The sequence below is a fragment of the Mya arenaria genome, chromosome 4, assembly GCF_026914265.1.
Source record: "Mya arenaria isolate MELC-2E11 chromosome 4, ASM2691426v1".
Classification (NCBI taxonomy): Eukaryota; Metazoa; Mollusca; class Bivalvia; order Myida; family Myidae; genus Mya; species Mya arenaria.
This window is the reverse complement of record NC_069125.1, coordinates 72,875,669-72,903,555: the sequence shown is the minus strand read 5'-3', so window position 1 is coordinate 72,903,555 and position 27,887 is coordinate 72,875,669. Positions and strand designations below refer to the sequence as shown.

The window sequence follows — 27,887 nt, the reverse complement described above, 5'->3', positions numbered from 1 at the left end:
GTTTTGACTTAAGGTGATGAAGTATGATCACATGATCAAAAAATGGCAGCCGATAGATCGAGCAACTTAGCAAAACAACTGTTTAGTATTTCCTGATAACACGATTACAAATTATTGTAGTAATGTTTAAGTAAGTACGAATACCCTAAGACTTCTTGCACAAATAGCTTGATCACTAAGACTATACAGTACTTGGCAAACGGTTACTGGACTTACCGAAATACGATTATTTACCGAAAGACGGATAAAATTACCGAAAGACGCATAATAACCGTATTTCGGTAAGTCCAGTATCCCCTTGGCAAACATGAACACTGTGAGTGTGAACTGGTTGAAGAAAAGATAGTTATTGCCACCAATTGATTTTTAGAAATAAATAAACAACATATGTTGTGATATTAAGTCTTGAGACTGCCTAAAGCCTGGGAGAACAGGCATTTGAACTCTACCAGGTGTATGTAAAATGTAACGCTTTTGAGACTGCTCTATCGCTTTCTAGACAAAATCTACTACTAAGTACTCTTGAAAAAAAATGGCCTTAAAATTGCATTTTTTAAAGGTAGTTAAATTGTCATAATGTAACATGCAGTTTTCTGGTCAAACATTGCTGGAGGGTAGCGATAACAACCAATGTAACAGTTAGATTCCTAAATGTCAGTATATATAAATTGGTTCACCAAATTCAAGTTTGCATTTTTCTGAAATTAAAACCCTCAGTTTTCATTATTTCTTCAGCAACAATGCTTAAATCCTGAATAAACTTTCTAAATATTGGCTTTCTTATATATTGGTTTGACGCATATATATCGTAAATGACCCAAAAGTGACAATCATAAATTTGTAGTATGCGTCTGTTTTGACCCGGGTGAATTTAAGTGTGAGAGTCATGATACCTGAAAGTAGCCTCAAGCATGATCTGAATGTTTGTTTTATCCACAAGAGCAATTAACACCCAAAGTGACAAGTGATTATTCGGTCTGGGATATGATCGGTAACCGTGTCAATTAGCAGCACCTGGGACCAATAATACAATCTTACTCCCAGGCAGCACTCAAACTCAATGACGTAATATTAACTCCGCCCATTATGCAAATTAATAAACACCTTTTCGCTTTTCGCTAAGGCCAAAAAAAAAATAGGTTCGTTTCCGGTCTCCTTCCCAAAAAAAAGAGGGTAGGTAGGTAGGCATTTTTTTTTTTTTTTTTTTTTTGGGGGGCGGGGGGGGGGAAGTGATCTAGAATAGAAGGCGGCTGACTTTTATTCAAAAACAACCATATTAACTGCGTATGAGACAATTTTAAAAGGTACTAAAGCATAAAATGTAAATACAAGTCCATTCATTTATTAAGAACTGTATAATGTGTATTAATTATAATGTATAGATATACATTTTCTAGAATATAAATGCATGTATTGTTGAACATGTTTGTCTGTATGACAGATGTCGAAAAAGAGTGCCTCAGATTTGTCAATTTTTCATATTTACCAATTTCACATTTGTGCTATAATGCTATTCTTATATTTGATAGAATATTAAAATTCTAAAACTCTCCTGAAAACTTTGGGAGAAGTGACTTCTCCCTTCAGTCAATTTAGGGAGAAGTGGGGAGACTTTAAGGAGAAGTGATACTTTCGTAACACCTGATACAAAAACTATGCCATAACACACACCTCAGTTTATATTCACATTCAAACTGATTGCTATAACTATATAAAATGTTCATAAAAAATGTATCATTTTTGGCTCAGCAAAAGTGTATGTGTCAATGTCACATAGTTTATCTCCAAATAGCATCTAAAAATGAAACAAAAACCAAGACAGCTAAGGATTTGAAACAATCAAAATGACTAATAAATGACCTGTCAATATAGTAGGGGGGCGAATCTTATTTTGGTACGTTCGGGATAGGGTACGAATGTCACATTCAGCTATGCTGTTATTTACTTGTCTCTGGCTAAATAATATGCTGGCATTTAAGAACCAAATGACATTTAAATCACTGTCCTTGATGAAAACATAATGGGAGGTTGAGAAATTAACTCGGAAAATTGTTCTGACAAAATGGCGATCTCGCCGATATTTTTGACATCGTAAACAGGAGAAAAATACTGTAAGTATTAAAACTCTACATAAAGCAAAAATGTTTTTGTGTTTACAAATCAATTTTTTATCATGAACATTTCACGAAAACCAATTAAATATTTGGTGATACGTCATGTTTTTGATTTTCTTAGCGCCACCTTGCCGATGGCCCGAGATGGCTATGACCGTCTGCTTCAAAAACATCAATGTTTAAAATGTCTGGCATTGTTTGTTCAATACATATAACAATTACTTTTTAACTTCATCAATGCTTGACACGATTTTTCATAATTATGTCGCCTTTTCGATCTCATTTTAATGAACGTATATCATATTATCAGGTTCTTCTCAATGTACATTCTGATTGGTTAACTTTTAATAGCTCCGCCTACCGGCGATGTTTTGGTAATTGGATGACACGGCCCAATTATCGGATTAGGGGATTACCCTATGGCTAATTGCGATGTTTTGACTAATGGGACAGTGGCCAGATACTCGCTGATTGACAGATTTACAATGTGTTAAAATTTCGGCGAGGTCAATGTCGCTTTGATGACACAAATGGGCGATTTATTTGTTTTATTTATCATCAAAGGCGGCTCTGTCAATGAAAAGGGCACAGCGGGGCGTTTGAAAAGGCAGCAGGGCGCCATAAAAGGGCAGCGGGGCGCCCCGCCACGCTAATTATGCTTAGCTGGAGCACTGTGACCAAAGATAAGAAAATTAACGGAAAGAAAGTACCGAAAAGTACTAAATATGCGCGCAGTTAACTTTTACACCAATAAAAAGTATAGGGTCGGCGCGGAAATAAGAGGGTCGGTCGGGCGACCGGAAACAGACCTATTTTATTTTTTTGCCTAAGTTCGCAGACATGTGAGCCTTTGGCAATGACAGAAAGGTAGATTTAGGTCTCAAAAGCGGTAGTTTGGATTCAAAAGCGGTAGAATTTTTAATCCTTTAATTTTACTTCAATTTTCAGTTAAAAACAATGAGGGAAACAATGCAAACAAAAGCTTCATATTTGTTACTATTTTTAGATTTTTGAAAAATATGCATAAAATACTTCATGCTTGAGACTTGTCGAATTGTCAGTGTTTTTGATTGAGAAACAGAAGGAATAAAACCTCTGACTTGCAAAAACAAGTTTATATTCAGAAGAGCTGCTAAAAAAATCAAATCAGACTGTCAAAACAGGTTGGAGTGTAAGAGCCGACGACTGCAGAACTGTATATGTCAAGTTTCCTGCCAAAATGTCATAAAATTTTATACACTGTAGATAAGTTTAGTTTCTTCAAACACTTCGAAAAACCTTTTCACAATACGGCCGTCTGACGGAGCACTGTCAAAACATTATTATGGAAACAGTTTTTTTGAAGTGTTTGAGGAAACTAATCACCTAATCAAACTTCGGTAATAAAACCGAAATTTTCACAATACGGCCGTCTGACGGAGCACTGTCAAAACATTATTATGGAAACAGTTTTTTTGAAGTGTTTGAGGAAACTAATCACCTAATCAAACTTCGGTAATAAAACGAAGGCGGGGCTCTTTAAATGGCATAGACTGCCCTTTGTTTTATTTAAAATGGGGTATTTAAAGAAAAGTTATCTTTGATTTTTGGTCTTCATTTTATGCAAAATGTTGCCTTCCGACGTAGCACATATGACGTAATTTATCACGTGGTATACACACACTGAAACAGACGTTCTTTAAAATATCTAAGAAAAATACATGTTCAGTAAGCAATCCTGCGGCTTGAAGTATTTCAGTGGGTCCCTTGAACTTCGAGCCAACAAGTTTCGACTGTATACAATTTTAATGAATGTTGCATCTCTTTTTATTTCAAGTCAATATGTTGAATGATGAAGACTGATGATTCAGAGGAAGAATACCTCCTTGTGGGTAAAACATCATTGGAAGAGCTTCTTGCACCTATCAAACGATCAGCAAGGCTTAGAGTTTGTATCTTTTATCCTTTCTTAACTTATACCATAAATGCCATTTGGTGATATTCAATATAATTCTTAACCTAAGACATGCCTTAATGCTTTATTTCAGTTCATTGGTCAATTGATTTTATGATCCAGTGATGCTGTGAAAACTCTGAGAATGTGTAGTAAGGTCCATAACTATTGCTTTGATATGTGTAAAGTTATGTCCCTTATATAAAAAGAATAGATGAGCTTGGCTCCCCGGCATTCTTGTTGATAATCTGTTTTACAAATGTGTTCTTGCTATTTGCTCTTTACCTCGTGTCATTTCAGTACAACTGTATATCAGTCTCTCAGAGGCTGGTTGCTCTAGGATCCAACACTGGTGGTATCTATGTATTCTCCAGGCTTGACAAGAAGCTGCTGCAGATAGCTTTTGCTGACAAGGTATCAATAACCATGATCTTAAATCTTGCCAGGGTGAAGCCAGGGCCATACTCATTAAGCATCAAAGTGAAAATGCCTCATTTTTTTACAACAATTATTTTAAATAAAACTACCTTTTCATCAAATTTATTTATATGCATTTATGTTTGAGATCATTTTCTTTCTTATTTCCGTAGTTTCGTGGGATGAACATTGTGAGTTTTCTTCAACTAAGTTGGAATTTTTCATTCAGATATTTTATGAATAAAGCCCAAATGATCTCTTATACATGTACATAATATATTTTGAAATAACATACGTCTAATATAATATATTTCTAGAGAGATTTTGATTTCTTTGTTTACCTGGAATTTATCAGAAAATTTATTCTTGTAAAAGAAGATGTACACATATACATGGGACCTAGTCAAACATTAAATGATCACTTTTGATTGTATCTAAAAGAGATGTTTTATTTTCAGGAAACCAACAGTGTTTCCATTGTGAAATTTAGTCCTCATGGCAAATTTGTTGCTTTTGCAAGGTAAAACATTGAGACGTTTTTATACGTAATTATGTTAAACAACACATTTGAAAATAGCTTAAAAAGGGTGGAAGTACTTATCCTATCCCTTAAGTTGCAGTTTTGTCAAATGTCTTGTGTTGATGATGTTTAAGAACTCATAGGATGTTTATCATGGGCAAATCTTTTTCAAGTAGATGGCTCCTGCAGGACCATCTTCTTGTTTGATATTTTTGTAAGTATTTGTGTGAATCTTTTTAAATTAGTTATCTTCAGATAGCAGTAGATGATGCACAAATATGGGCAGAATTGTAATCTATGTTGTTTGTTTTTTATTATATAGTGTTCATATGACTTTGTGAATTACAGTGGAAGCAGTGTTCATGTTCTTGATCTCAAGTTGGAGACAAGGTCAAAGGCAGAAACACTGAGGTCATCCTCTGACCTTGGTGTTGCCATGGCAACATACCTGCATTGGGACGAGACAAACAGCAAGCTGTATGTGGGAGATGACAGCGGCGGGATCCATCTGATGACCGTTCATACAAACAAGGTGACTTATAGGGTATCAATCGTTACAAGTCACATTGTAACAGCATGCCACAGGTGGTTTATTCACAGTGCCCATCCTTTCTTATCTTAACAGTAATCACACTAAACTGGATGGATGAGTGGCTACATTGCAGTGTTTGCTCTATTATCTTAATGAAACCTTGTATGGTTCAAGCTTATCTGAACATCTGAGAAAATGTACATGTATAAGGTAGTGATTTGCTGCTTCGGAACGTTACATCAAGTTACTGTTCTGAAAAAACCCCCAAATGACATGACAATTCATACCTTTTCTTCACTAAATATGTTTATGAATGATAGTTGTCTTATTAAAGTTAAAAAGCCCTAATCTCTTTATTAGCTCTACTGGCCAAAGGCTTATGCGATGGTTATGTGTACGTAGTATGTGCATCCGTGCGTCCGTGTGGTCGTGCTTTCGTGCGTCTGTAAACAATTGCTTGTGAACACGATACAGTCTTCAGTTTTGATTGTATCTCGATGAAACTTGTACAGTATCTAGATATCCATTAGAGCTCGGTTCCTTTCGAAAACCAGCCAGATCCGCCCATAAATGCCTAGATTATGTGCCATGAAAGTTTTAAAGAAATGCTTTCTATTTTTAGCCAGGTCTGCATGAGCGAATTCTATTTTTAGCCAAGTTTACATGTACATGTAAATTCAAGTCTAGAGTTAAGGGAGACAATTTGCAAGTCTAGGATTTTGAGAGACAATTTGCTTTTTGCTTCTGCAGTTGATTTTGTGAATTACTCTGCCTTGTTCTTGTTGAAAGCCCAAAGGCCATTTTTTAGCTTTAAGTTCTGTAGTTTGCGCATTCATCTTAACAAAATTGGTTGTGAATGTTTAAGTTATGCACCTGGTGTCATTACTGGCCACACCCAGGGTTCACAGGTTTGGTAAACATAATTCTGGAAAGGTTTGAATTTTTTTTTGTGTGTTCGTGCATCCATCTCAGCACAATTGATTGTGAATATTTGTTCAAATTGATCAATGTTGTCCTAGGATGCCCTTGACTTTGACCTTTTGACCAACTTTTTTTAACTTTTAAAACTACAGAAATTTTTACTATGAGTACAGTTTTGAAAGCATTTTTTTTTGTCAGATGACTTTTACTTGGCACATATTAAAATAGTTCATGCAACTAATCTGCTTACAGTACTTTCTGGGCTCAGATGTTGAACGTGCTACGTTTTCAGGTAACCCAAACACAAAACATAAAGTATATGTCTGTTGCCTTTTACCCATACATACATGCTCTGGATTGATATGACCACAAAAGCCATGCCAGTAGAGCATAGGCCCTTTTGGGCCTCTTGTTTGAATATATATTAGTTACACCAATTTTTTTTTATATGAACCAAGTGAGATGTAAATCTTATTAGTTTTAGCCATGAAATATGCAGGAAACTTCTTGATGATTACATGAATGTTGTCCATCAAAGTTTGTACATTCAATATATAAATTATTCCATGCCCAGGCTAAGAACCTGTTTTCGTTGCCACTGGAGGTGATCATGAAGCTAGACTCCGGGGTGGTGCAGATTGACAGTGTGGACGATCGACTTCTTGTATCTACACTGACCCGGTGCTACTTGTGCAACACTAAACAGTATGTAGGTTACATGATACTAGATGTGCTGGAATTAGTAGTTTTAGATTTAACTAAACCTGGATGTAACAAAATGCACAGTGTGGATAATAACCCAATGAAAATATTTCTAAACAGTGAAATAAATGTGAACTCCACTGTTAGACTGAATCATATTTCAGAAACTTATTTATAATTTAATTCTATTAACAGAGTAATCTCTCTGAAAAGAATTGGTAGTTGACTGATGTATTCTGGCTGTTAACATCTATCAGTATATTATACTACTCCTTAGTATTTAAGGAATATAATAATGATTTTTTGTTTCAGACACACCTACACACAAATTGGAAAGAAACTGAGGTATGATCTTTAAACAATGGCTAAATGTTAAAGATATCAGAAGTGTGAAGAAAACAAATGTATCTGTAGAAATGAGCTGAAACAATTAGGTTTGCTTGTCATTGGAAATATCTTTCATTTGGATAGGAGATTTCCCCCCAGCAATTGTTGTACATAGTTTGAACTAGGTTCAATATTTTATGAATATAAAGAAGGTCAGCTGTAGAGTGATTTCAGATTTTATTTTTTTGTGTTTCAGGGATGGGAGTTACGGTTCATGTTTTCTGCATGTAGGGGACTCAACGATGATCTACTCTGCCCGGCCGGGATCCCGAGTGTGGGAGGTACGACACACGGGCCACATGACCAACACACTCACTTGAAACAGTACATGTACAACATGGGAAATAGAAATAGGCTTATGTCTTTACATCCCATTTAAAAAGCAGTATGATAAAAAAAGACATTGTAATTATCGGGTGCTAATTGTTTTCAACAAAATACAACTTGTTCTTATTTCTGCTATGATAGTTCATTTGTATGCGAATGTAGGTTGACTATGAGGGTGCTGTGTTGAATACCCACCAGTTCCGTCAGCTGCTGGCCATCCCGCCCTCCCCTGTCCTCAACCTTCTAAGGTATGCACCCTGGTTACTGTGCTTGGTCTTCATCTCCTAGAGTCATATTGTATTGCATTGTGGTATTATTATTTTAATCTAAGTTTAGAAATATAAATCTTTTTTATTTATTATGGACAACATGAAGACTTCCATTTGACTGGCTCTTATTCCTTAAACCACAGTTTATAACCAATGGATGGTCTGCTTTATGTTAGTTTTCAATGTTTACATGACTGTCTTCCCCAGGGCTTTACCGTCCAGTGCTGGACTGTCAGCTGCCCAGTCTGTCAGCTTTCCCAAGCTTCTTGTTCTGCAGTAAGTGAATAAATTATTGTCAACTGGTCTTAAAGTGAAGGGTTTTTAATCAGATTGAGAGTAATATAGAAAATTAAATCCTTAAATTTGTAAATCAATGTAACTTCTAGTTTTAGTAAAGTTTGTCAGCACAGCAACGTCACTCTTAATTCCTTTGAGCCATAGTATATGCATACTTGTGATGAGATGAGATAATCTTGTTCTTTACTGACTGACTTACTCTTCTTACAGATACATGTACTATTATCATATTATTTTATTCTATCTTTCTGCATTGCGCCTTACTAAACATCTGTTATGTAATTCAGCCCGAACCTTCTGTTGACCTGGACGACCTCCAGTATCTATGTCCTTGACCCAATCAATGTCAAGGTCATACTCTGGTGCAACCAGTTCTCAGGTTAGTTGCACAATTGCTTCCTCTATATTGAGACTCTTGCAAAAATGCAGTCAATTGATCAAATTATGACCCCCCTTCTACTTCTCTCTGACACAAAATCTTGTGTTGCACATATATCCAAAAGTATATTAGTCAATATGGCTAGATGGTACCAGATCACCAAAAGGTACTCAGTTCAGAATCGCATCTAACTATGTTGTCTGAAGCAAAAACATGTAAGGTTTGGAAATATTTTTATCGTTCTCTGTATTAAAAAAAATGAAATGCTGTCTCTGTTTGATATGGGGTCAGTCAAAAATGTATGGAAAATCGTATATGAAAAAGCACATAGAGAACAAACATCCCTGTTAAGCATATACTTCAGCAAGCAGTAGCTAACAAGGCTGACATAAAAACTCTTTTAACGCTCTTAACATTAAATTGTATTGTTGTATTGGTTGTGCATCCACCAAAATGTACCTGGCCTGCGGGTTCCTGGGTTCCCAACTAAGCGGTATTTGCCAAAGATTGTAATCAGAAACATTATTGGAATGTTACGCAGCATGTGAAGATGTGCATCTTGGGTTTTGTTTGTGGCTGTGCCCAACAGAGTTATGGCCCTTGACATAAGTTAAATTATTCATATAAATCATGGAATTCAGTGTTTCACTTATCAAAAATGAATTTAAATAAGATTCATAAACCTTCCAAAAGATGGTAGTATGCATGTCATGTTAGTCTGCTCATGAATGTGTGCACCTGGGGGTCAAGGTTACTGTTAAAAAAAATAAAAATATATATATATATTGACTTTGTTTCTTTAGTTTGTATCTAACTATAGTGACAAAATAAGGTATGTAGGTATGTTTCGAGTTAGTAAGCTTGGTTTTGACTTTGAATGCCTACACTCCACATTTTGCAACTGGTAATTCTAATGCACATTCATCAACTAGCAACAGAATGATATCCCTTGCTTTTGTCGAAAAAAGGAAATTGGTGGATCTGTGTCCTGTGGACACATTTCAAATTTCTATTGCTTTCATTTAAGGTAACATTTCTTTAAACATGCTCCCATGAAGGAAATGAAAAACATTTTAGTTTAGTATGTCTTTGAAAGAAATGAACAAATAAGAATTGTTTTGCAATAATTTTCAGTAATAATTCCTTCTATAAAACAGTTTATGTATGTGTTTTGAATTTGAAATGTACATGCACTTGTTTTGCCATTTTCGCTATCTTGAATCTTATTTATCTGTGTTATGACTGTAAACTTGTTTCCCATTTCCAGGTATTGTTGATGTGGCTTGTGTTGGCCAGGAGCTGTTTGTATTCCTACAGACGATGGAGGTCCAGTGTGTGTCCTTCCTTCCAGTGACTGTAGTTATCCCTCTCTACATGCGACTCTCCAATGTGGAGACTGCTGCAGACCTCTGCCTCAGACACCGAGAAATCTTCATGCACAAACATGTCAGGAAGAGGTTTGCAACTGCTGACTTGCTCAAGATTTGTAATCAGCTTGTAGGAATAGAGTTAAATGAAAAGGCTGAAAAAATTCATGAACTGATTAAGGAGATAGAACAGAAAACCGTGGTGGATGTGGATTTGGAAAGTTCTGAATCCAGTGGGAAAATATGCTCTGCTAGTCTGTTCAGTGATATACAGGAGATTGTTGTTGAACCACAAAATCAAAGAAATAATGATACCCATAATCAAGTTCAACATAAAGCAACAAAACATACAAGTGCAAATAACAAAGATGAAATAGAAATTCAGTCTTCAAATCTAAAAGAAAACACAAACTTCGGGCGGAACTTAGATGTAGGCATCAAGCTAGATTCCATTATTGAAGGAACTGACACAGTAGGCAATGGGCAGCATGCTACTTCAGTGAATGGCTTTTACAACACTTACAACACAACAGGAAGTGACCATATACTTGGTGAGTCAAATGAGGAAATGCAGGGGAGTACACATACACCCAATGTTGTAGAAGATGAATCTGCGTATGAAATTCAAGAAATGACACAACAAACAAATGTTCTAAACGAAGAATCTGTAGATGTGTTTGACATGATGGGTGAGATGAACAATTTACCTTTAGATGATACTACTGGTTATACTCAAAGCAATAGTGACTGTGAAGAGAACAAACTAACTAGCATTTCTCAAACTGATAGTCCCAGAATCCTTGTAAATAGTGCTGCTCTGGTGGCAGAAAATGATTCATCAAATGTAAGGGAGGAATATCCTATAGAGCAAGATTCAAAGACACTCAATATTACTGATTGCAATATTGAAACAGAAATCACTGCTGAAGCTAAACAAATGGCTGAGGATGAAATGTTTATGGAGAATGATGTGCTAGGTCTCTTGCCGGCCAAAGTTCTGCTGCCGAGAAGGTCGTCTCTGACAAGCCTGTCCAGCATGTCAAGTGCAGAGGTGATGTTTGACCAGCCTACCACTCTTGGTTTGTTCTTTTCTTGATCACTTAGAGCAACAGTTTTTTTTGTCAAATTTAAATGGAGCCACAAATTAAAAATGAGAAGTACCAGCTGTGTTTTAAAATTAGTGTTAATTCTAAAGATAAACTCATCTCTTATTTTGTTTTGCTTATTATGCCCCCCTTCGAAGAAGAGGGGTATATTGCTTTGCACATGTCAGTCTGTCGGTCCGTCGGTAGACCAAAGCTTGTCCGAGTGATAACAATTCCTGGATTTATGGTCAGCAAACTCGACATGAAGCTTGGGCCTGACCAGTAGATGACTCCTATGGATTTAAGGGCTCTTCCGGTCAAAGGTCAAGGTCACAGTGACCTTTAATGGTAAAATAATTTTAAAGCTTGTTCGAATGAAAACTCAACTATGCCTAGACCTATGGTCATCAAAATTAATATGGAAGTTGGGCCTGACCAGTAGATGACCCCTATTGTTTTGGGGGGTCATCGGGCCAAAGGTCAAGCTCACAGTGACCTTGAATGGTGAAAGGTTGTCTGAGTGTGAAAGGTTGTCTGAGTGATACCTCGACAATGTCTGCACCCATAGCCCTCAAACTTGACTTGGAGGTTGGGCCTGACCAGTAGATGACCCCTATTGATTTTAGGGGTCAAAGGTCAAGGTCATAATAACCTTGAAAGAAAACTCAACAATTCCTGGACCTATGGTCATCAAACTTGACATGAAGGCTGGGCCTGACCAGTAGTTGACCCCTGTTGACTTTGGGGGTCATCGGGCCAAGGTCAAGGTCACAGTTACCTTTAACACAAAAAGTTAACAAATCTTCTCCCAGTGATATCTCAACAATGCCTGAACCTATGATCATCTAACTTGACATTGAAGTTAGGCCTGACCAGTGATAACTCGACAATGCCTGCACCCATGGCCCTCAAACTTGACTTGGGGTTGCGTCTGACCTGTAGAGGACCCCTTATGATTTTAGGGGTCATCGGGTCAAAGTTCAAGGTCACAGTGACCTTGAACGAAAAAAGCTTGTCTGTGTGATAACTTGACAATGCCTGCACCCATGGCCCTCAAACTTGACATTTAGGTTTTTTGTGACCAGCTGATGACTGCTATGAATTTTGAGGTCATAGAGTCAAAGGTCATGGTCATATCACACTCTATCCTCACACTTTGAATGGTCATAATCTTAAAACTGCCTCAACGGCAACCAATTTCAGTGACAGATCAGCTGTCAGTTCAGTCCATGCATATTTCATTCAATTATAATTCATATAATCCTGACAACATGGCGCTCAGGAGGGGCATAATGTTTGACAAACATATCTTGTATTAATTGTGTAACTACACTATATATTATTGTAGTAGAGCATATCAACCATTTGATAAGCCATGTTTGTGTTAATACAGAAGAGGGTGATGAAGATCAGATAGCTGTGCCAGTTAGAAGAAAAACTGGGAGGAAGAAAAAGCGTCGTTCAGTTGGGGATGTGGTGACCAGGCAAGGTCGCAGGCACAGCAGTGCAGGCAGTCTGCAGGCTGACACAGCCTCACCAAGAGGTGACATGTTGATCATGCAAAAAGGATCCTTCATTAAAGTATTAATCATAGTAAATAATGTATATAAATTTCAGATGATATCCATTTCAAATGTTATTGCTGAGTTAATTTCAGTTTAAAATGACTATTGAAGATGATATATTCTTTTGATTCTTAAATTGTTTAAAGATATTACACCTGTTGCATTAATATAATGTGTTGAGTGTTACCAATGTTTAGATCATGTTGGAACTTGAAATAATTGTAGTAGTTACAGCATTTTTCATAATTTCAAAATATGCTGTACATTGTTTAAAGATGGTTCCCTGGCAATGTTAGACGATGGGTCATCCCCCAGTGTGTCAGGCCTGATTGGGGGAGAGGAGGACTCAATATCACTCTATTCCAACAACTCAGTAAACCTGGAGGATGGTGTTTGTACGCATGCTCTCGCCAGGGACACTCCGGACAGTGCCAGTCTAGATCAGGTATGAGGAAAGAATGATTTGTATGGTTTGATATGTTATGTTTTTAGTTGCCTTTACCTTGTACATGAACAGTGGCCAGCGTTACACCATGCAATTGAGTTGTTAAACTTTAGTGATGCAGAGTATTGTATGTTATCCATTAAAACAGATTTTACTGACTATTTAATCATCAAATATGTTTATTGAAAGTTTGCAATAGTTTTTACTCAGATTTTTTATAATGATTGTCATGATTTTTTTTAAATTTTTGCTTATTTACTTCATAAAGATTTCCATGTCATATTTACAGTTGATATGATTTCAGACAATAGATACCCTGAGCTTAGGATCACCAATGTCAGCAAGCGGTGACCATGGTTACAGCGGGGAGTTTGGAAGGAGTGATGAGTTTCTGCAGAGTGGAGAATCTTACACTGGGGAGAGCAAACAAAGGGGAGCAACTCTGACATCTGCCGCTCCCAAGGCTGCATTCAAGCAGTTCAAAGACAAGTATGTGCTGTTTTATTTTTCTGTCCTGATGAATTATAATGGTTAATCAGGTTAATTTATTTATTAACATCACTTTTGATTTATAAGACCATTTATGAAAGAAAAGGCAAGTAATCATAATCAATCATATTCACAATCAAATGTAAAGAAAATTAATGTGTCACTGGTATGGTTTACCATTATCTTTTATGGTAGTATATTTCATACCTAGAGCAACATTAATCTTTTGTTATCATTAAATCACATTTGTTTTCTTGTTTCAGAGTTCAGAATAAAATGTCAACAAAAACTAAAACCCTCATCAAGAACATAAAAGACAAGAACCTTCTTACAAAGGCCAAAGAGTTTGCTGAAAACTTGTCTCAGGTATTTTTTATCATAAGTAATTCTGTGAAAATTCTGCATTTTTTTTTAAACATTGTATCAAAAGAAATAGGCCTGATGAAATAGATTTCTAATTGTGCAGCTGTCAATATAGTGCCTCTTTGTATGAGGCAAACATAAACAAGAATTTATGTATGGTGCATGTAGTGTAACTAATCAGGGTTTTGTAAATGGCAGGGATCAGAGAACTACCTAAACTCGATTGAAGGCATGATAACTGAGCTCCCGAGTGGCAGGAACAACAATGATGTTGAAGCAAGTCTTTCAGAGGAGACATACTCTTCAACTGAAGTTGATGGTGTATCAACATTTGATGAAACTGATAGCGCACCAAAATCAGTTGTTGATCTTAAAACGTTAGAGAAAGCTACTCAAAACACAAAGGAAAAGCTTAATAATGTTGACATACTAACAAACTCTGAGCTGTTATATAACACTTTGTTTGACTGGGTTACTGTTTTAAATGAAACAATTCATGAAATGCATTTGATAAAGTATGGTTCTCAGTCTAGGCCTCACATTCTTTCTGTCTTAGAAAATAACAATGAAAAATTGAAATCCAGTACTGGAAAACCAAAAGACTCAAATTCTGCAAATTCAATTGGTGAGAGTACAGTAAGCACTGAGTGTGCCTTGACTTTATGTGGGACAAGTCCAGAAAACTCCACAGTCATGGTCACAGTTCTTCAAGACAAGGACTTCTGCTATGTGAAAGATCCATTACTGTTACCAAGGTTGCTCTTTAAAGATGTTTGTGAATTGGCTCAGGCATGTTTTGATATTGGTTGTCATGGAAATATTATGAAGTTTCACAAGAACACATCTGGAAAATCTAGCTTTTCACAAGGGCATGATAAAATGCCCGTATGTGATACTGACTGTGGTGCTAGTAATGGGGAGGAAAGTTGTTCTTGCTCAAATACTGGAATAAATGGTGATGCCAAAGAAACTGTTATTGGTTGTGCTGAACGTGAACTTACAAGTACAAGTGTTGTGACTAACTGTGATAAAAGTGCCTCACATATCAGAGATGACATGAGTAAAACATTCATGAATACATTCCAAACTGTAACAGTGTGTGATAAAGTAGAACAAACTCAGCATGAACATATTGAACAGAATGGTAATACTCAAGAGAAAGAGAAAATTCTTAACATGCAGAGTTCTGAAAATGATGTGAACCAAGGTCATAACAATATGCTACCAAAATGTGCAGATACGATTGAAAATGTAAATACAGCTATGTGTACCACTTCAGAACATTTTAAGAATATCCAAACAGTTATATGTGCAGCCTCTGTACCTGAAGAGAGACCTTCATCAGTTGAAGTTGGTAAAGAGGTGCAAGATAAAGAAATGGGCTTCTTTCTGCGCTGCTATTTTCCTTACATGCAGGTAGGGAAAGTAAGAGCTGATGTCCTCAGTGGCCGGGCTGGCTACCACACATGGACGGCAATTATCACCTGCATGGAGGGTAAGTCTTTGTTATTTTATATATTTCATATGATTCACTGCATTTTGAAAGTTGTGTTCAAAGTTCTGTTTTTTTTCAAGATAATATAAAAAATTTGCATGTTTGTACAGTGTTGGCAGCATATGACAGTGAACGTTATGGAGTGGAACAGAGGTCGATTATCGGGCATTTGCTGGAAAACCAGGCTCACCTTGACCATGGGGCAGCTCTTGTAGGCCATGTTGCCAGGTATACAATACATAACCTAAATACCTATGTTATCATCAGAATGTGTCTTATTTAGAACTTAGATTACCATTTTCAAATTTAATACTGTACTGTACATGAAGTGCTCAGTGTTTGTTAGTTATTGGGGAAAAAATGGTTCATTTTCATAGGTTGTTCCGGTCAAGGAGCCCTGACATTGGAGAGGTGTGTATGCGCTGCAGCCCCCATGTGACCCCAATGGATGTGCTCTACCTTTCCCGCCTCCACAATGTTTCCATGGATACCACTTTCAAACCCTATGTGATGTGGCTCTCTTATGACTCCTCAGCTTCTGTCAGGTATATTATAAAAGCTCTTTCTCTTCATATTGAATTTACCTTTTGATTGACATGCTTGTATTCATAATATTTTAACAGATGGTTGCAGATTATATTGCATGGTGTCTGAACTAAAATCTAGCATGATTTTTGCTGAAATAAAGTGTGCTGAATCAAAGAATTTTCAAGCGTTAAAAAATCAAAATATAAAGGAGATTTTTTAGTTTGCTTCTTCAAAGAAAAAATATGACTGTGTTGTCAAAGCCTAGGTGTTATTGCTGATCTCACACAAAATATTTGTATGTCAACTTTAACTCAGACACCATTTACATTATTCACAAGGGACTTGGTACACATGAACACAAGGATTATTTGTAAATGTGTGTCCAAACATTGGTTAAAATATTTTATGAGTTATTGGTTCGTTCATCTGAGAATAAAATATCTGTTTATGTATGCATCTTTTGACATAAAATCTAGTTCAAATATGAATATCATACATGTCTGATTTATAGAAGTAAAAAAAATCAAAATAAATTAATAAAATTGATCAAATTTCACAAATTTGCATGGTTCACAACTATGAATTTATTTCTTCTTTTTTTGTAAAATTTTACAATACACACAGATTTGTTATTATTTGTTCATGATTATTTGTTTGGTATATGAAAGAAAGGTCCTTCATGCCATGCTGGAGAAGGTGGACAGCTACCGATGGTCCAAGAGACCCACAGCAGTCTCACCAAGATTTTGAATGTGCAATTTTACAATTCACACAGCCTCTTCCAGTATTTTGCATCCTGTTGCAGTATGTTAAGAATATCAGACAACCATTGGCATCCTCCTGCAGTATGTTAAGAATATCAGACAACCATTGGCATCCTCCTGCAGTATTTTGAGAATATCAGACAAGTTGAGACAACCACTGGCATGCTCCTGCAGTATTTTGAGAATATCAGACAAATTAAGGCCAAGCAAGTCTGGCATCCATCCAGTATTTAAAGAATAAGTGAAACACTTCGGTACTCCCTTGCAGTGTTCTTAGAATGCCAGAAAAACATCAGCATCCGGGCACATATTGGCATTCACTTGCAGTGTTCTTAGAATAACAGACAAATTTGACATCCCCTAGCAGTGTTCTAATTATTTCTTTATATTTCAGAGAGGCTGTGTTTGCAGGTTTACACAAGCACATGTCACTGCTACTCTCCTGGCTGGAGATGTTGCTAAGTGATGGCTTGAATGAGGCAGACACCAGGACTATGCAGGGACAGTCAAGGTGATGATTTGCATGTCTGTTTGATATATTTACACAATTGATGTTGTTGTGTATGTGTAAATGCAAGGTGCATGTACATAAACATCAAATCTTTTCAATTTAAACACATGACATTTTAATATTAAGTGTGAGTCTTATTTGAAAATGTGGTTTAAAATACAGCTTGAAGTTTTACTTATATTTTCATGAAATATAAAAATATGCTAAAATTAAAAAAAAAAGATGGCTGCTATCATAACGGTTTTAACTGTGTTGATGTGTTCTGACTGTCCCGGTGTGTTCCAACTGTCCGTGTTCCATCACATGTTATGAATCCGCCATACTGTAAATCCAGGGTGATGAGTCATCAGTTACAGTGGAAACATGGAGGCCAGCTGGCTAAACTGACACAGTGCGTTGAGTTGACCAGCGTACCTGATGTTCTAGATCTCTTCTATAAATATAGGTAAGGACTTTATATGTAGAAGCTATCAAGCATTTTCTATTGATGTTATTTAGAATCTTGACATTCATTCAACAACCAAGCCTTGTTTTATACAGAAATTGTATTTATAAAACTTCAAACAATGTCCTCTCCCTCAAAGGTACTGGGTGGGGGTGCTGAAGCTGTTGAAAATGTCAGGCAGACACAGGGACCATCTTACACTAGTACTCCAACTCCGAGATAGGAAACTGATATCTGGAACTTCAGAAATTGGTTGGTATTGTTACAGTTGTTAAACTTAAAACCACTTGAGCATTAGAAGGTTTGTATGCTATGGAACTTTAAGCAGTGAATTTTGAAGAGGTCCTTTCAGTGCTTTCTTATCGATAGGTTGCTAGCTATTTATAACAAACATGCCATATATTTTCAGGTTATATGCCACATTCTGCTGAAGAATGGAAAGAGTTATTGCTCTTGTATAAATCAATCTGTGTGGACCAGTCTGAAGATGCTACAGATTCTGATTTGCTGACATGGAGCAGCCTTGCCATTCTATTGGTCCGCTATGTGGGCCCAGAGGGTGCTGTATCCCTGCTTGAGGAATGTCAGGTTCCTGATGGGGTGTTGTCTCCTGAGTTCTTTCAAACCTGCCTGCTCTCTGGATTGGTGAATAATTACCAGAGGTAGGTAGCACTTATGTACTTAAAATATTGCCTTGTTTCATTTTCTTCACACTATATATCTGTTAATCTATGCATCTTTTGACATAAAATCTAGTTCAAATATGAATGAAATCCATGTCTGATAAAAGTCAAAGAAATCAAAATAAATTGATCAAAAACTAATGCTAAAATCTCACAAATTTTACTTTTTTACATGGTTGACAACTATGAATATATTTCACATTTGATCTTAATTGTGTTTTAAATGTAAAATTTTACAATTCACACAGATAACAAGTTAATATTAATTTGTTTGGTGTATGACAGGAAGGTCTTGCATGCCATGCTGGAGAAGGTGGACAGCTACCTATGGTCCCAGAGACCCACAGCAGTCACACCACAAGTTAGTCAATCGCTCCCTAAATCTCAATACATTTTATCTCTTAAATGCAAATAATATCTAAAGCAATCAAGTCAACCCTAAACAAAAGGTGTGTTCAAGTAAGTCAAAGACATGGCCATCTCTGGCTTACCTTTGACAGGCTTATGTTGCCCCACATGGTACACTCTATTTAAATTTTCTGTCTAGAATTGGGAAAAAAATACTTAATTTCATTTAAAAAAACAGTTCTCATCCATTCTGTAAATAGAACAACCCGGCCATAACAGGAACAGTTTATCATATGACATCATAATAAATGTGGGATTTTTTATGCCCCCGAAGGTGGGCATATTAAAATCGCACCGTCCGTCCGTCCTTCCGTCCGTCCGTGTGTCCGGCTCAATAACTCGTGTCCGAGCTGTAACTTTCCCTTGTATGGACAGATTTTAAAATAACTTGCCACATGTGTTCCACATACCAAGACGACGTGTCGCCTGCAAGACCCGTGTCTCTACCTTTAAGGTCAAGGTCACGCTTAGTGTTTATTCACAATGGAGTGTTGCATATAAGGACATAGAGTATAGGTTGTCGTGTCTGGGCTGTAACTTTCCCTTGTAAGGACATAATTTAAAAATAACTTCCACATGTGTTCCACATACCAAGACGACGTTTCATGTGCAAGACCCATGTCCCTACCTCTAAGGTCAAGGTCATACTTAGTGTTTATTCACAATGCAGTGCTGCATATAAGGACATAGAGTGTAGGTTGTCATGTCCGGGCTGTAACTTTCCCTTGTATGGGCAGTTTTTAAAATGACTTGCCACATGTGTTCCACATACCAAGACAACGTGTCATGTGCAAGACTCATGTCCCTACCTCTTAGGTCAAGGTCACACTTAGGTGTTTATTCACAATGGAGTACTGCATATAAAGACATAGAGGATAGGTTGTCGTGTCCGGGCTGTAACTTACCCTTGTATGGACAGATTTTAAAATAACTTGCCACATGTGTTCCACATACAAAGATGACGTGTCACATGTAAGACCCGTGTCCCTACCTCTAAGGTCAAGGTCACACTTAGGTGTTTATTCACAATGGGGTGCTGCATATAAAGACATAGAGAATAGGTTGTCGTGTCCGGGCTGTTACTTTCCCTTGTATGGACAGATTTTAAAATAACTTGCCACATGTGTTCCACATACCAAGACGACGTGTCGCGTGCAAGACCCATGTCCATACCTCTAAGGTCAAGGTCACACTTAGTATTTATTCACAATGGAGTGTTGCATATAGGACATAGAGTATAGGTTGTCGTGTCCGGGCTGTAACTTTCCCTTGTAAGGACACAATTTAAAAATAACTTCCACATGTGTTCCACATACCAAGACGACTTGTCACATGCAAGACCCGTGTCCCTACCTCTAAGGTCAAGGTCACACTTTGTGTTTATTCACAATGGAGTGCTGCATATAAAGACATAGAGGATAGGTTGTCGTGTCTGGGCTGTAACTTTCCCTTGTATGGACAGATTTTAAAATAACTTTCCACATGTGTTCCACATACCAAGACGACGTGTCGCATGCAAGACCCGTGTCTCTACCTCAAGTTTTATGTTCAGAGGCAATTTAAAATAACTTGCCATATGTTCTTGACATGTAAAGGCAAGATCAACTTTTCATTTATTGACCTTGTTCATAGGTCAATGTCACATTCGGGGGCATTTGTCACATACTGTGACAGCTCTTGTTTTTAATTTAATCACTTCCTAATTGGTACGTTGAATCACTTTTTAAAATAAAATTGAAATGCTAACGACAATAATGCATATGACAAAGCATAAATTAAAAGTTTTCAACATATTGATTTAAGTTTTTCCTGGCCTGCTAACACAAACAAGATAAAAAAAAATCAATTGATGAGTGGCACATATCCGAAGATGTTGGGTTCATCTAAAAATATTTGCAAAGGCCATTCATTTAAGGAATTCAAGTTTAGATGGAAATATAAGGATACCTACTCTACATGTTACAGATATGCAGTGTTTATGACTATCTCATACACGCCATTTCAGGTTCATTTCCTGGCTGTAACAGAGAGGAGCATATCAGGGGAAACATCCCAGCAGCAGCAGCGCACACAAGCACAGGCTCTGGTCATACATCTTTCTACTTGTATTCAACAATTTTACTTAGAGGGAACTCATAAATGTTTAAGCTATTCACTTAACTTGTGCATTTGCAAATGGCTTGACATACATATATGGTTTCTATGGGATATGTGATATGAGCATGAAGGTTGGTTGCTCAGTACAGACGAAAGCACTAAACAAACTTCTACATCACTGTTTTAAGCATATAATTCTGATACAAGTACATGCTTTTGTATTATCATTATTTTATTTGCTACCTGGTAGTGTACCCTGGTCACAGAAAACAGTTACTTGACCATGCAACACTGTAAATTCAGGGGGGTTACCTGTGTTCGGAGGGAGACCCAGCCTACCAGACTGAAGACCCAGAGTGCCATTGGGGCATAAAGACAAGGATTAACAAGTAAATGGCTCACATAGTTTGCTGTAACATGCAGTACGTATGTGGCTAATATATTTTGCTGTAGCTTGCAGCATGTACATTGCTAACATTATTTCTGTAATGTGCATCTGTGCTTACCAATACTTAACATAGCTTTCTGTAACATGCAGTAAGTACATGGCTAACATATTTCCCTGAAACGTGCAGCATAAATGTGGCTTACATATTTTGATGTAACATGCAGCACCTATGTGGCTTACATAGTTCGCTGTAACATGCAGCACCTATGTGGCTGACATAGTTTAATTTGACAATTACATGCAGTATGTACATGGCTAACATATTTTGCTGTAACAAGCTGGGACTTGGCTTACATAGTTTGCTGTAACATTCAGCACATACATGGCTAATATAGTTTGCTGTTATGTGCAGTAAGTATGTGGCTAAAATAGTTTGCACTAATTTGCAGCGTGTATATGACTTACACAGTTTGCTGTATCATACAGCGCATACGTGGCAACCATAGTTTGCTGTAGCGTGCAGCACATACTTGGCTAACATAGTTTGCTGTAGTATGCAACACATACTTGGCTAACATAGTTTGCTGTAGCATGCAGTACGGAAGTGGTTAAGATGGTAATCAGTAATGTGCAGCATGTTCATGGGTAAACAGTTTGCTGTAACATGCACCACATACTTGGCTAACATAGTTTGCTGTATAAAATGTGCAGTTCATGTGTATAACAAAGTTTGCTCTAATGTGCAGTACATACTTGGCTAACATAGTTTGCTGTAATGTGCAGTACATATGTGGCTAACATAGTTTGCTGTAATGTGCAGTACATACGTGGCTAACATAGTTTGCTGTAATGTGCAGTTCATACGTGGCTAACATAGTTTGCTGTAATGTGCATTACATACGTGGCTAACATAGTTTGCTGTAATGTGCAGTACATACATGGCTAACATAGTTTGCTGTAATGTGCAGTTCATACATGGCTAACATAGTTTGCTGTAATGTGCAGTACATATGTGGCTAACATAGTTTGCTGTAATGTGCAGTTCATATGTGGCCAACATAGTTTGCTGTAATGTGCAGTACATATGTGGCTAACATAGTTTGCTGTAATGTGCAGTACATACTTGGCTAACATAGTTTGCTGTAATGTGCAGTACATACTTGGCTAACATAGTTTGCTGTAATGTGCAATACATATGTGGCTAACATAGTTTGCTGTAATGTGCAGTACATATGTGGCTAACATAGTTTGCTGTAATGTGCAGTTCATACATGGCTAACATAGTTTGCTGTAATGTGCAGTACATACGTGGCTAACATAGTTTGCTGTAATGTGCAGTTCATACGTGGCTAACATAGTTTGCTATAATGTGCAGTACATACTTGGCTAACATAGTTTGCTGTAATGTGCAGTACATACTTGGCTAACATAGTTTGCTGTAATGTGCAGTACATACTTGGCTAACATAGTTTGCTGTAATGTGCAGTTCATACCTGGCTAACATAGTTTGCTGTAATGTGCAGTACATACGTGGCTAATAAGTTTGCTGTAATGTGCAGTACATACGTGGCTAACATAGTTTGCTGTAATGTGCAGTACATATGTGGCTAACATAGTTTGCTGTAACATGCAGCACTTACATGGCTAACATAGCTTTCTGAAGCATGCAGTACATATGTGGCTAACATAGTTTGCCATAACATGCAGCACATACATGGCGAACATAATTTGCTGTAACTAGCAGCACACACTTGGTTAACATAGTTTGCTGTGACAAACAGCATGTATGTCTCAACATTTAACATGCCATAGGTAATGTAATTGTTGTTTGTCCTAATCCATTTCCAGTTTTCTTTGATTTTACAAGTTCTGCAATTTGATGTATTTAATGTCATTCAAATGTCATATTTCTGAGTCTTATGCGTGTTATGACTTTGGTTACTAAATTGCATAAAGTACCCTAATAAACAAATTCTTATTCCCAATTCAGAGTGTGCTTGTGCTGCAACATCAGTCTGATGGAGGCAGTGTCCCATGATGACCCGGGAGTACTCATTTTCAAATGTGGTAAGGTCTTTGATAAAAATCAACAGAATGCACACCGAATATGCAGAACATACCCTATAATGCTTTTGACATAATTGAATACTGAGTGGAACTTAGTTTGCTATCCGAGATGTTCATGTCTGTCAATGATAGGGCTGAGTATTGGTTCTTGTACTGTATTGAAGACGGTATTTATGGTTCGGCTGTTACATCGTATTGAACTTTCTTTTGTCTGCCGAGTATCAATAAAAAAAGAATATAAATAAAACCATTATTACCTATTATTTTATGTGTTGTTTATTGGTAACCAATTATTTTATTATGCCATAGCAGAACTCCCAATCTTCCTGGAGAATCCAATGAAATATGAATAATTGTATGATCAAGGGGTAAAAGGTCAGAAAAGGAGTGGAATATAACTAATGTCACCAAATCAACAGATTGGCATCCATACCTTTTAATGTTTCTTGATAAATTCAGCCATTTTTCTTCTATTCAATATCTTACATTATGATATTATGATATTGGTCAATTTGTATCAATACAAATATTGTCATTTCAGCTCTAGTCACACGAGTGCTTAATACTTCCCTCTTGTTTTTAGGCCACGGTTTTCACAAGCTGTGTGTACCAGGTAGACTGTGCCCACTGTGCCATGATTTAGGGCTACAACAGGAATGTGAACCAGTCTGTTAGTCAGTTATACTACACTTATATATTCAGTCATTTTTTTTGCTCAAAATCCAAATTCATTCCAATTAATATGGTGCTGAGGACACTCGTTTGTGTATTTACATGTATATTTCTATAGTATATTATAGCTTGAAATTGACAATATTTACATTGTTGTTAATGTAATGGACTGCTTGTAAACAATCAAAATAGTTAATATATATTTTGCTTAAACAATCATATTACAAGTGTATACCAGTATACTATGCATCACTATTGTGTTTTATTATTTGTGTCAACCTTTAGAAGTTGTGTTTTCATGCCCTTGCAGTTGCCATTCCATATTTATGAAATACACAAGCAAAGTGTTATCACTAATTATCATCTGTCTTTAAATGGTAAATCATCTTTAGTTTTCATGCTCATGCCTCGGCCAATGGGGTTACTGGACAGATTCACATACAATCATTTAAAATGGTCGGACAACAAAAAGTCCATTAAACATATGACATCTGCCAAAAGTCCACTTAATATTGAAAACAACTGCCAAATTCCCATTTATTTGTTTTATTGAGTGAGTTATTTACAAAGTCTTTCATACACACTGGCTTGTATAGAGACATATGCGAGGCATTTCTTGCTGAACACTAAGAAAGTTTTGTATTTCTAAACGATGGGTTTGGCTGACTTAATCGTTCAGAAAACCTGTTACTCATTTCTGTCATAACTTACCCTACACTGAAGCATGAGTACTTTCTATTCTCAGATTTGAAATAAATTGACACTTTAATTTTCAATATTCTAATCTTTACCATTGAATATTGACATTTATTACGTTAGGAAAAAGTGTAGCAAACATGCTTTATCTGCTTATTTTTAATTATATCTGTTTTGTAGTTATAAACCCTTCATACGAACATTTTGTAATTCTTAAAGCACTCAACACTTTTCAACAAACAATTCCCCATTATAAACGATCATGGAGGTATTATCAAAATAATAGATACAGTACGAGTCTTCCTGCAAAAGTGTCCTCTTACAGATGTAAGAAGCCGTTTCGCTAAGACGAACACCAATTTTGTCCGAGGCAAAAAAAAACACGAGTAACTGTACTGCAGTATCGGACTTTTACGATGATAAGTGTATTGCATATATTAGTGAGAAAATAATGCGTTAATAAATAAATAAATAAATACATACTTATAAATAGATAAATATAAATATTTTTCCGAATGATAAACATTATTAGATTATTATCATGGCCTTTCTAAATACAATGTATCTGCTAGTGGGATTACTCGAAATTATTGTGCATGGTCAGCTTACAACTGTAAGAAGACACTTTTTCAATAGCTCTGCTGAGGGTATAGTCTATATATAACTATATATCGATTGCAGTCTAAATTGTAAAACAAAAGACAGTTGAATTTAGAAAAGCTTGGTTTTTCTACAACCATTCATTGAATACTTAATTTCATTATCAGACTTATTACATGGTTTGTGTTGTGTTGTTTTGTTTAAATCTATAATTTATATAGGAATGTTGCTGTTATATAACGTTGAAAAAAGGTTTTACAAGTTGTTATTTATGCTTGATTTTAGTTTGTATGTAATTGTGAACCTAATATTATTTATGCAGTTATGAGTAAGATTATACGTTTACATATAAAAGTAACAATCAGTGCAATAAAAGAAAAAAATGTTTTCAACATCATTAAGAATTATGATTTATGAAGGTTGTTATATTTGAACAATTTATTAAAACATTGTGTGAAATCACTGCAATATATTTGCTCAGATTTGTCAACAAGAGAACAGCAAGTGGATCCAAAAGATGATACATAGTTTCAGTTCAGAAACTTGACAATTATTGATGAATGGGGTAGACAGATTGTTTTGGCCTGTCTGTCAGTCTGTCCTTACATCACACTTCATTTCCGCTCAATAACTAAAGAACGCTTGGGCCCTGAACTTCATACTTGATATGCAGGTTGGTCATGACTTGTAGATGACCCCTATTGGTTTTGAGATCAGGAACTTCATACTTGGTATGCCAGTTGGACATGACTAGTAGATGACTCCTATTAATTTTGAGGTCAGTAGGTCAAGGTAACAGTGACGTTCAGGTGAAAAACAATTTGTTGGTCACCAATCCATACATCACACTTCTTTCACCCAATAACTAAAGAACGCTTGTCCAAATTCTCATTCCTTTATTCTAGCACCATTATTCATCACACATTGAAGTTAAATTTTATTGTATGCGTTTGCATACACATGTGTTTATTCTAAACTCATATTGCATTTCAATGATTTAATGATATATAGTTTTTGATTTGAACTATCAATAAGTTCTCGGGATATATTCATGCAAAAGTTTAAGCAAAATCAGAAATAATGACAATCTGAAAGTATTGAATTCTGTAAGATTATGGGAGAAAACTGCCCCTCATACTTGGACCCAGGAACTTAATACTTGGAATGCAGGTTGGTCATGACCAGTAGATGACCCGTATGTTTGTTTGTCTCCAGTCCAAATGAACAAATTTCATGTCCATCATTGATTATTACTTATGTACGAACACACAATGGGGGAGACAAGCGCTTTTCCAAAAAAGCAATCTCTAGTAGGAGCCAGAGTCATGGGCCTTGCTAAACATATGCCAATTGTCATGTGTACTTTACTTACCGTAGTTTCATGTCAATATCTTTCATATTCACTGCATCAGTAGGGATACAGAGTTTCCAGTTGCGAGAGCTGTTCAAATGCTTATTTCTATATAGAACTAAAATCTCAATGTCTCAAACACCACACCATAGTACCATCATTAATTTAATGCAACTTCTGCAATACAGGCTTAGCCTTTATACGTCAAATATCTTGTGTTCAATATCGCCCTATTTATTCTATCACGTCTACATTTTGTTGTAATGGGATAACAGTACATCCCAGATAGCCAAATGGTTGTGATTTAGCTTCAGTTTTGTAATTTTAATCACTGGCTGCGTCATATTGAAGTCATTTTTTTCTTTCAATAGTTCAATACATTGGATGGGTCTGTTAATTTCTATTTACAATATATATATATATATATATATATATATATATATATATATATATATATATACCATCATTAAAGTAATACATGATACACATATAAAGAGTTTTTTTAATGGCTTATATATCAGTGAAAGAAGAACTGTACAATGTTTGTTAGTCTTGCTGGATTACTTCCAAAGTTCTGAGAAATCTGATTTTATTTTCAAAATACAAATTTCATAAGCTTCCTTTAACTAAACGACAAATGGCAACGTGTTGAGACCATTAAGAGCCTTTGACACGGACATAATGCTTTTCCATGTAAATGCAACTCAGAAGAACATGATGTTAAACAATAAGCAGATGATTATTATGTTAATTGTCATAGGATTTGGTTACATTCTACTAGGTGTTATATATAAAACAGCGGTTCACCTCTAAATGAAGACGTGCACCTCTATAGAAGTCATCAAATTATTTGTCAAAACTTGAAAATCCTATAATGCATGGTAAAGATACAGCCATGACATGGTTCAGTACAGAACAGTCCTATAAACAGTCATCACTTTGACATTTAACCACCAAGTGTGACCTGGACCTTTGAGGTACAGACTCAGGACATGTATGTGGCATGTCACTTAATTGTCATAAACATTCATGTCAATATGTGGCACGCCACTTAATTTTCATAAACATTC

General features: G+C 36.3%; 1 protein-coding gene across 1 annotated transcript; it reads left to right on the top strand.

The window, feature by feature from the left end:
* Nucleotides 1–26: 26 nt before the first annotated feature.
* LOC128231569 (uncharacterized) lies at nt 27–25,863 on the top strand. The gene is made up of 28 exons (XM_052944572.1): nt 27–130; nt 3,931–4,041; nt 4,348–4,461; nt 4,923–4,984; nt 5,333–5,516; nt 7,012–7,142; nt 7,452–7,484; nt 7,723–7,807; nt 8,016–8,101; nt 8,330–8,398; nt 8,707–8,798; nt 10,066–11,244; nt 12,644–12,793; nt 13,091–13,260; nt 13,565–13,749; nt 14,013–14,115; nt 14,311–15,607; nt 15,718–15,835; nt 15,985–16,152; nt 17,294–17,410; nt 17,745–17,855; nt 17,995–18,107; nt 18,265–18,517; nt 18,824–18,899; nt 20,952–21,032; nt 21,347–21,432; nt 23,422–23,498; nt 24,082–25,863. Exons 2-28 carry the CDS (start codon nt 3,943–3,945, stop codon nt 24,171–24,173), a joined length of 5,331 nt encoding a protein of 1,776 aa, XP_052800532.1. The 5' UTR covers nt 27–130; nt 3,931–3,942; the 3' UTR covers nt 24,174–25,863.
* Nucleotides 25,864–27,887: the final 2,024 nt, after the last annotated feature.

Excerpts from the sequence above, each read along its gene's own strand:
- LOC128231569 (XM_052944572.1), top strand. The coding sequence starts at position 3,943 with ATGATGAAGACTGATGATTCAGAGGAAGAATACCTCCTTGTGGGTAAA. Across the intron at positions 17,856-17,994 it reads GATCTCTTCTATAAATATAG|GTACTGGGTGGGGGTGCTGA; the intron begins GTAAGGACTTTA and ends TCTCCCTCAAAG. Across the intron at positions 23,499-24,081 it reads AGTACTCATTTTCAAATGTG|GCCACGGTTTTCACAAGCTG; the intron begins GTAAGGTCTTTG and ends TCTTGTTTTTAG.